Source organism: Dunckerocampus dactyliophorus, chromosome 1, assembly GCF_027744805.1.
Source record: "Dunckerocampus dactyliophorus isolate RoL2022-P2 chromosome 1, RoL_Ddac_1.1, whole genome shotgun sequence".
Lineage (NCBI taxonomy): Eukaryota > Metazoa > Chordata > Actinopteri > Syngnathiformes > Syngnathidae > Dunckerocampus > Dunckerocampus dactyliophorus.
Genome location: NC_072819.1, coordinates 32,593,694 through 32,604,733, shown reverse-complemented (window position 1 = coordinate 32,604,733; position 11,040 = coordinate 32,593,694). Strand labels below are relative to the sequence as shown.

General features: G+C 40.8%; 1 protein-coding gene across 1 annotated transcript; it reads right to left on the bottom strand.

Moving 5' to 3' along the window:
• Positions 1-2,175: 2,175 nt before the first annotated feature.
• hoxc13a (homeobox C13a) lies at positions 2,176-4,812 on the bottom strand. Its single transcript, XM_054785361.1, has 2 exons — positions 4,149-4,812; positions 2,176-2,432 (listed from the first exon to the last, which is right to left on the bottom strand). Exons 1-2 carry the CDS (start codon positions 4,810-4,812, stop codon positions 2,176-2,178), a joined length of 921 nt encoding a protein of 306 aa, XP_054641336.1.
• Positions 4,813-11,040: the final 6,228 nt, after the last annotated feature.

Sequence of the window (11,040 nt, the reverse complement as noted above, 5' to 3'; positions counted from 1 at the left end):
GCATGCCATTAAGCTTGGCTGTCTAGACGGGAAAATAACACCTTGTTTGCCCACAAACAAACCGCCGGCACCGGTGTCCAGCCCCCTATTTATTATGCACAATCTGCCGCCATGTCAAGGTCAAAGTGACTGCATAGTCATGGTCAAGGGTAAAATCAGGCGACTCACAACTTTTTCCACAAGAACCAAAAAGTCCTGGGACAAAAACAACGACAGCTTGGGCTCAAGTCAACAACCTAAAAAGATGCGGTGAAGATGGAGGTGGAGAAGAAAAAAGTTGCTCAGTGCAGCCAAAAACTGCACCCGAGCAGATTGTCACTATAATGACAGTTTGCTTTATTTTTAACTGGGTATGTCGCAACATTTCATTCATCAAATAAATCCGGCCAGGGAAATAGTAATAATGTCAACTAGTTATCGATTATTCTGGTCGATAAAACAACAAATTATAACTCTCGCGTTATATAAAGTAATCTAAAGTTGCTTTGAATAGCTGCGCTGAGAGACAACAAACTTTCTACTTTCCGATACTCTTGACTTTATGTTTGAGAACAGCGCGTGGTAAAAGTAAAACAACGAAAAAAAACATGAAACATGAATTTTTTGTTATAGGGTGAATTTTGTAAAAGGCATTTTATGTCAGAACCAAAATATTACTTGTAGTCACTGCGCTATGCTATTATATCATGAACCCTCAAGTTCAATGCAAATCTCACCTGTGCCTGTTCCTCTGAATGCGGATCTTAAATTGAGTTTTATTCGAATTACGCATCCAGCCATAAGGTCACAAATAAATAGTTCATAAATAAATAGTTGTTACAAACTGCAGTATGTAGACAGTTTACCTTGTGAGTACTGTTTGGTGGTAGTATTTCTGAAATGTGACTTCCCAATTTCTACAATATATTCCATAATAAAGTACAATCTACGTTTGTTGATTTACAAATAGTCTTAAAACTAAGCACACTGGAAAGTGAGATATCAGCGTTTTCCCCTGCACTACTTTGCACGAACGACTCGCAGTCATTTATTAGCAGCGCGTGTGCAACAACAAATGAGTCCGGCTAGAAAATGGGCATTATGCTCTCTTTGCACACGACAAGAAGACAGTGCGGTACAGCGTCTCAGCCTGCCATCAGGCAGACGCCACGATGCCTGATAGAGTTTTAATCAAGCACTTTGCCAGGAGGTGCGTCAGGCTGCATGCACATCCGCTCGATGTTGCTGAGAGCCGGGCACGATCATACGAGGAGGACGACAAGGGGTGGTGGAGGGAAAGAGTGTCTGCCAGTGGCTGAGTGATTGGAATATCTGATCATTTTCATTATCATTTATTTATGAAAACATAACTGCAGGATACGCCATTCAACACCACAACATCATAGTGCACCAAAGTTACAAGCTTGGCACGACACAAATAAAACGAATGTGTATCCATGTGTAATACTCACTGACTTTAATGGTTTACAATCATTGCAGTTGCATGACAGAATCCTTCTTTGACAAAAAGGAAAACGTACAGGTATACTCTAGTTTACAGCTCGGCCATACTACATGATATGAATTAAATAATAAGAAGACATTGCACTACACAGATAAACAACATCGCAGCCTCGAGAACATACAGTCGAACATAGAAGAAGATCGCCTCTGAAACTCCAAATTAATAATACCAAAAAGTCCTCGTTTTTCTCTTTGTCGTAGAGGATGTTAAAGTCTTTTGGGTTCAACCTGTCATTAGAAGTCCCAGGCATTCCTGTATGCATGGCGATTATCGTTCCACAAAAAAAGTCTGCAAAAATTCAGTCTTGATCTTTTTGAAATGTCGTGATTTGGTTTGGAGGAGACAGACAGACAGAGAGAGAAAAAATAGGAAATAAAAAGAGAGAAAACACGCAATACTTGACTTTGAAATACAGATATCGTTTTAAATATTATATATTTATATATTTACAGTCATATAAAACAAATATGGAGTCAATTTTCAGTATTTTCACAGTTTTTAGAGACTCGCTCTCTAAATTGAAAACGGTGGGGCCGTGTGGTGTTTTGATGGCGATGGCGATGGACGTTAAATTAAAAAACAAAGATGATCTTCGATATTTTCTTTCCGATGGAGAGGTATGACGGCATGACGTTGCAGTGGGGTGATGTGGAAAAGGAGGGACCATCTCATCAAGTGGTGTGCAGGTGATTGTTCTTGGATTTACTGACAAATTTCTTCTCCTTGACCCGCCGGTTCTGGAACCAAATGGTGACTTGGCGCTCTGAGAGGTTGGTGGCTGCCGAGATGCGCCTTCTCTTGTCTTTGGTGATGAACTTGCTGGCAGCGTATTCCTTCTCCAGCTCCTTCAGCTGCACCTTGGTGTAAGGGACGCGCTTTTTACGGCCGCGACGGTAACTGCTCACCTCAGGCTGCAGGGGCACCACATCTGCATGCGGAGAGAAGGACATTGTCAAATGAGTTCCATAAATGCAGACAAATGTCAACGCCTAATGGCAACAATATGAGAGTGTTTTTACTGAATAGTACAAGGTTTATGAATGGAGACCATGTCTTGACCGCTCATAGAATTATTAATATTAGCGGGGCTCCACCTCTGCTTCATTGAATCTGCATGTACTGGCGCGCATTTACATGGAAATAATACTCACAACGACTAGAATGAATGTTGCTCTAATACACGCAACATGCTATAGTTCGTTTCCGTGAAGACTGCCAACCTTAATGTCCCTCTGCCCTAAAAATCTGTCTACCTACTTACAGTATCTATGAATCTATCTATCCTGATCCATTTCCGCAAAGGGTAACCGGCTGAGCTAAAGCAAACAAATGGCATGTTACATTTGTGCAAGACGTGTCCCAAGGAATTGTGGGTAATACTGTCAAGAACACAAACAATAGCAGTGGAAGCACACGAGGCCTGCCAGCACCACAGCATGAAGAATATAGATATTTCTATTTATCTGTCTTCTATAGAGCCAACGTGCTAGATAGCTGATGGGCAATACTATTCGTGAACGTTTCGTATGTGTTACAGTATACTAATATTAAGTGCTGCAAAATCAGCCTGTGTGTATATAAGAGATTAGCTTTGTAGGCAATGACTTACAAATATTAGCAGGATGACTACAATTATTCAATGTGTAAACTCACTCTAGGTGACAGTGTTCCGTTATTGTGGCGCCAATCAACGTGGGATTACCGAGTGAAGCATCTTGAAGCAAAACAGTGCATGTGGGTGCTTGGAGTAGTATGTGTGTGTTTAGGGTGCAGCGTGTGTTTTTTTTTTTTAGCTTCTTCGCACGATTGAATGCACGCCCGTCGTGCTTGCGTGGCTCTTTTTCCATTATGGAGAGGGGGTGGGGGGGACAAATGTTTCATATAGGAAGTTGAGTCAGTGTGTGAGAGTATATCGCTATATGTGACATTAATACTAATAAAGCAGCAGTGTAGTAAACACCTTACAATGGCGCTTAGTGGTGTGGCCTCTGTATTTATATGAGGTATCATGCGTTTGACATGATCATAACTAAAGCAAATGCATGCTGCATAATGAGACGAGCTTTTCAGTGAGCCATTTTTGTGTGTAACATGACGCCGAGGTGTGTGTGTGTGTGTGTGCATGTGCGCAATGCAACCCAAGTGTGGATTCTGATATATGCAACACATCACAGGGCGTTGAGATTTATTGGCACAATCCAAACAAGCTAAGTCACTATCTTGTCATAAAGAGGGCAAAGGTTTGCACCAGTGTTTCTTATTCTGCGTGACTGAAACTCAACTTGTGTTCGTCTATCACATGACCTCAAAAAGTGGCTTTCTGAGGTCATACCATAAAGTCTTACACTGGTCCTCAGATTCTTTTCATTTAATGGTGCATGTGAAGCCTAAGTACAATATAGTCTTAAACTAGCTAAGTTCATAGCAGGCATGGAGGTTGGGAGGTGTTTCTTGATCTGGAACATTCAGGGTACCTCTCTATATTGTTTTGGTAGATTTTTCTACAGTGGAGCATAATCACATTAAAATCTAAGGGTTAATAACCGAGTAGAAGCAGCGTGATCACTTTAAAAATAGCACTGATGACATCATTTTCAACAAAACTGTAGATGAGGAAAAAATAGGCAATGTTTTTTTTTTTTACCTGGAAACGGTGACTTCCACAGATGACTGGATTGCGTTTGCTCCTTGGAGCAGTACACCTGCCCATCCCAGCCATTGGAGAGAGCCCAGTGCTGGTAGCCCTCCATGGGGATGAGAGCGTCGTGCCGCGGCTCGGGGTGGCCACTGATGCTGGGCACCACCGACACGTCCAGATATCCCGGCACGGCCTGGTACGAGCTGGCAAAGCTGGGGTAAAAGGCAAACTCTTTGGCCCGGCTAGACAGTTCCTCGGTGGGGAGAGCGGTGCTGGGCTCGGCGTATTTGTCTGCTGGGTGGTACGAGCACGGCTTCTGCTGCAAGTTGACGTTGTGCGAGTGGGACAGCCTACAGCCGTAGTAAGGGCCCCCGAACGGGTAGCCGTAGCTCAGCGAGGCGCCCGAGGACGACTGCGGGGCGGGACACTGGCGAGCGGCGTCCGGCGAGGAAATATCCGAGTAGACGGAGCCTTGGTGGGTCGCTATGGTGCCGGAGTGTCTTCCCAGGGCGGGGTGCGACATCAGGTCCCTGCAGTGGGTCGCGGGGCAATTACCGCTCAGTCCCTCCATTGTTTGGCTTTTATTCGGGCCGCTTTCATTCGGGCTTTTTTCATAAACGTACATCAAGGTGTCCGCCCAGCGTGGATGCACAAGCAGCGAAGTCGTCATATCAGGGGCTGCCGATGCTTTTTAAAAGTCGACTTCTCCAAGACGGACACCTCATTTCCAACTACATTTTACACCCGGCGCATGCGCACAGGGGCGCCCCTTGTGTGTCCACTTCATTAAGGATGTGGCACGTGATACGCTAACAGGTCCTCAGCACACAGAGCCAGAAAGCCGGGCCAGAGCAACCCTTTAAAGAGACACTGGCTCGCATGGCGGAGCTTCTCCTGCACAGCACACAAGCGCTGCCATTGGCTCCGCGCGGCCAGCCTCACTCCCTTAAAGGGAAGTTTGCACACTGGGGCGATAGCGGCAAATGAAAACAATCTGTGAATTTTAGCCGGCTTCCAAGCATTGCAACAGGCCACGATAGGCAAATACATCACTCATCTTTACACTGATTTACCCCACGAAATTCTAAACCTTGCAAAAGTAATTGAAAGTGCGTAAAAGGTGTAATTTAGCTGTTGCTTTCTGGAATAAATATAACACATTTTAGGTCACAATGCGCAAAAACACTCACTTGCCATTCTTAATTTGTTAGAACGACCCACCAAAGGACTTTAGAGACCTTTACGCACCTCTAAATAGTTACATTGTACACTACAGGTAAGATTCTAACAAGTCACCATTGCTGCTCCATATGTTTGTGTCAATATCTTCTAAAACAAATGCTTCTTTGAATTGTTACTTTCTGGAATAAGCTGCATTTAAGATATAATAGGAAATGCGTAAAAACACACACTATTGACATTCTATATTTGCCCAAATGGTGTTCCAAAAGTGCGTCAACTGGGTCTTAACAGTTGCATGAGAGTGAGCCTAGATGCTAGCAGTACATCATTTAAAATCTAGATTTTGTTTAACCTTTTGGGCGATTTATAAAAAATAAACCATCCAAAAGGTTTTAGAATATAGTATCACTTACCTGTTGATTTAAGGCATGCGTAAAGGCTGTTTCAGGCCATAATAGGCAAGTGCATATCATACATGATTGCCATTATAAAATCCCCCAAATGCTTTAAAAGTGTCATTTAACTTCGCTTTGGGGAATAATTGCATAATTGCATAATTCTTTATTTGTTTTCATGCATTTAGTCCAAAGCCTTCAAAAGTGCGATATGAGGATCACCTGATGCACTGAACATAATCAGATAGGCAATGTTAACATGAAAACACACAATCATATTAATTCCATATTATTTTCTTCAGTGAGAGTATGAGTATACTGTATGCCCTAATATTGACAAATAATGCATAACTGCATTAATTCTTTATTTCTGTGCATGCAATTAGTCCAAAGTCTCCAGAAGTGCGAAAGGGAGATCACCTGACAGATTGAATTTTGTCAGACAGGCAATATTAACGTGAAAGCCCACAGTCATATCAATGCCATATTAATTTATATTAAAAAATCCAATAGGTTTAAGTGGTGAATATGAGCACATATATACATATATCTGTATATATATGTGTGTGTGTGTGTGTGTGTATATATATATATATATATATATATATATATATATATATATATATATACATATACATATATACATACATGTATATATATACATATATCCGTATATCTATATATATAGATATATCTATATATATCTATCTATATCTATATCTATAGATATAGATATATGTATATCTATATCTATAGATATATATATATATATTAATAAATCTGATGTCTGTCTAGCGAGACATCTCCAAGTATAAGTTTGGGTAAATAGAACAAAAAATAAAGATCCAATTTTGAATAAACTGGGCTTGTCATTCAACCATTAAGACTAATATGCCATCAGAGCAACTGTATACACACGTGCACAAACACACACACACACACACTCACACACTAGATGTTTTATAGTCACTGTTCAAGTAAAACATACATTATACAGGGACAATGGCATGCTAGCCATTTTCCCAACATGCCAAAAATAAGAGTTGACGAGTTACATTATTAACAATCATGATCACTGCAAGTGAGAACTAGTCCTGTGTGTTATCTAAGTAAATATGCATGCATGTAATAAGCTATCGGAGCAACTGTACATTCATACACACAATATAAATGTTCAATAGTCACTGGTCAACTAAAGTCTCAATTATAGATGAGCAACTGCCTGCAAGCCATTTCCTCAACATGACAAAAATAATAGTTTGAACAGTTACCTTATTAACAACCAATACGCGCGAAGTCATTCCGGGTAAAGTTGTTATTATAATTTAATTACATTGGTTCTTAGTGTGACAGTTGCTGTAGCTAAATGCAAGTAATATAATGCATATAATTTTAATGGCACTTCTCTCAGGTTTTAACGTGATATTTAAAAAGGAATTAAAAGCATTAATAAGTTTTATTATTGTTAGAGCGAGTGTCTGTTTTGCATTCACCAGCACCATACAAGTTGCTGACGCTGCGGGCAAACAAATAAGAACAAGATTAAGACTGTGTGCATGGCACACAACTTTTTAATTAGATGCCATGGTAGAAGTGCACAAATATTTGACAACATGGCTTTACTTGATCCCCGCTCACGCCCTGGTGTTAAGAAATGCAAACAAGAAAATGCACCATATCCTACTAGTGACTAGGTGTTTATTTGGAAAGACTTACGGACTAATATCTTGCTCGTGGCACTATTTTGGAGGTGAACATTTCACCGATGGGAGAGGCCCATACACAGAGTATCCATAAAGTGCGCTTTTTTGCTGCCTCTGCCATGAGTCACTCACATAAAGCAGCTATGCTACATGCTGTCCCCCTAAAAAGGACTTCTATAGTTGATCAACATTTTTTGCTCTGCTGAGTTGTCATGGGAAAGGTGGCCGCTGTGTATGCCTGCACGCCACTGAGGAAGCAGAGCCCCCTCTATCCTTTTTAGGAGAGGCACTATGGTTCTTTTGTCTTAAGGAAAAACACAAGCACGAAGGGCGCATCTAGGCAGCAGCTGCACGGAAGTCCAAGGTCAAGGTAAAAAAACGCAGACAAACAGGGTCGTAATCAGAGTCTAGACGGACAAGAATGAACTTCACACTATGCAAACTAGCTGTTATTTAGAGGCGCTTATTCTCAAACATTTGCTGTGTGTGAAGGCAACTCCACATCATCCCGAGTTTTAGATTCAAAAGCGTCCGAAATTGGAGATGTTGTTTGCTTAAGGAGCTGGTTCCACCCAAACGAACATCTTTGCTATAGTGACGACACAGTGGCTTATTTTTAGAAACAATTTTTTTTTTTAATTTTACCTAGTCTTACTATGATATTAAATGCTAATTGAAGCAAGCATCACAGTCATGTTTATATTAGTCTAGCAATTTGCTAACAAATTAATACGCATTTTAATTAATTTTGTTACTTATATTGTTAAGTTTGATACTGTTTTTAATAACTATAATGCATAGCCGACTACCATATAAATATGAAATACTTCAAGGTAAATCTAAAAAAGACCGATGCTACTAATTACGTGGTGAAAAATAGGGGCGTGATCTGTTTTTGTTTTGCAAGAATGTTAGTTATGGTGACATAATTCTTAATGTTGGTGACATATCTAATAAATAATATTCCACCACAGCACTTAAACACGTAATATCTTTTACAACAGTGATAATTCGGCATTGACACCAAGCAACAAAAAACACTTTCAAATGTTTTACAATTGCATTAGAAGTTTTCCCAAAGTTAGGCTGTATTTCATAAACGTCACACTCCCCATCACCCAACAATTTAAAATGAAGTACTCCTTAAAACAATATACTGCTAAGAAAGCATATATTTATTGCATGGTTAGGGATAAATACAGAACTTGGTAGCCAAGTAAAATAAGATTCCATTACATTTGACATACATTTAAAGAACACTTCATTCCTTCCAAAGGTGATTCGTCGCTCACCAAGTCTGCAAACAGGGCGAGAATGTGAGATGTATGTAGCATGCAGAAATGCAGTATAACAAACTGAGTATAACAAACTGCACATTTTTACGCAGTCTTTTTTTTTTTTTTTCCAACGAACACATCCTTCACTAATAGCTGCATGCATATTTCTCTTATTCCAGGCTGATAGTCAAGAGTGGTAACTATATATCTTGATAAGCAGTCATGGTGTGTTGTTGTAAATGTCTTAACAAGCAGACTTCATGTCCTTCCCAGACAGACCCTGTCTGAAGTGAAGGTCTGTGGGGGAGGGGAGAGCATCCATGCCCACTAACATGCTGCCTACCTGCGGCTTCCGCTCTCAGGAAATACGGCTGCATCGGCACATGACAGGGCTTACCCTCATTAGCGGAGTGAATTCGCCGGGTTTGACTTGCAATTACACCACAAGAGACTGGATATATATCTTTAAATGTAACTACGATTATTATTTTATTATTATAGGCTAAACCGTGCATTGAACAACTGTAGATGCACGTGGACACGCCTCAGCAAAACTTGTCGTGTTCACAACAACTTGAATAAAAATCAACGGGCATAAATCTCAGAGATTGTGAGTGTTGCAAGATGTGGTCCAAGCATCAGGTAGCCTTTGAGGCTGCGCCGTGCAGGTTTACATGTGCTGCTTTGCAGCTCTGTTGTTAGCGCACGCAAAACTATTTCACTGAGCAGGGGAATAAGAATGCAACAAATGCGTGCACGGAAGATGAGCGAAGAAGAGTACGTCTGCAAATAAGTGAAATAAAAGGTGCTTTCCTGAACTAACCCGAATTTGAATGACTAAACTCATTTTCCAGGAAAAAGGCAACTGCTCAGCTGTAAGTTGTATCAGTGTGAGTCATTGCAGCTCGAGGTACAGCAGTGTGTCTGTGTTTCATTTTGCTTTTAGACGAGAGTGGATGCAACCTTGGCTGCTACAAAAGGTACGTTTTTCCGTCATTTCATAGGCCACAACATTAGCCACACCTGCAACACCTTTAAGAGACCCATTATACTGTAAGAGCTGTAGCACAAAAATAGCCTTTACAATAATACACCTAATGTTTAGGTATAGACTAATATGTGTGTCAACTGAGTGTGCGCGCTAATTTTAAGCAGAAAGGGACGTTCAAAGTAGTTCAAAGCTGTTCTGTGCCATGACAAAAATCCTACGAAACTATAAGAGCATCTAATTTAGGCGTTATGCCCCTTCTGGGTTGCGTTCAAGATCACAAGTGTTCGTAAAGCCAATGGGGAAATGTCACTGTCACGAAAACGCAAAACCTCGTGGTTTAGAATTAAAAAAATCAAAAAGTGGGCCCGTGTAAACGGAACGTTAAAATGCGCAAATAGAACAGTGTGTGTAAACGTGTCTTCTGGTTTTATCACGCATTAAGTTTGGCAAATTCCTGCCACATTCCTCATCCCATTGCTCAAGAACTTTTACATGTTCCACATCACGCCACACTATTGCTCAAACTCGATGAACTACAGCGCAAACATCAGTCAGAGGAAGTTTTGGGTGAGTCGCAAGGAAATGAGCCCACGTATTCATGACACGGCGCAAGGTGATAGCAGGGACTAAAGTGTTCACTTTAGGCCTTAAAGGCATGCGCGTGCATGTACTCGTGCGCGGGGCGGGCGCATCACTAGTCCAAGTCAAAACATGAAAAAAAACCTCATTTTTTCACAGACAGATGCAGCACACTTGTGCAAGTGCCTCTTTATCTTTAAAAATAAAAGGCCAGGATGTTTGTGCACCGTTCATTTGCACGCAGTGTGTCATTAGGCAGTGCAGGCAAAATGCAGAACACAACAACCCCTTATTTGCCTTCCAATTTAACACGTTTAAACTTCACCCGGAGCTGCAACGCAATACGAGGTGAACCATAAAAAGACGAAGGTAGGAGAGGGATGGTAGGCGCCATGGAGATTGAACACTGACTCTCTATTATAAACGGCTATTTATCACAGCGCTTCGAGGATGCTAGCTTGATGCTCTCAATGTAATATTTAATCGCTGGGCACTTCATTCGGTGCACATGATCATATCCCATGCGAAAAAGTGAAAAAAATTGATTTGTACAAACACAATGCTCAATTTTAAGTATAAAACATATAGCCTACATGTTGTTGTTTGTGGGCACGATTCTGGAATAATTTTAAAATATTGAATTTAAACAAGTGATCATTTTTTAATGATGTAAACTATGGAATATATCATATATGTATTATACGAAGTAATATTCCAATTGCAATGTAATCGCACAGTTCATAAACGTATGTCTTGTAGAGGCCAAACAGC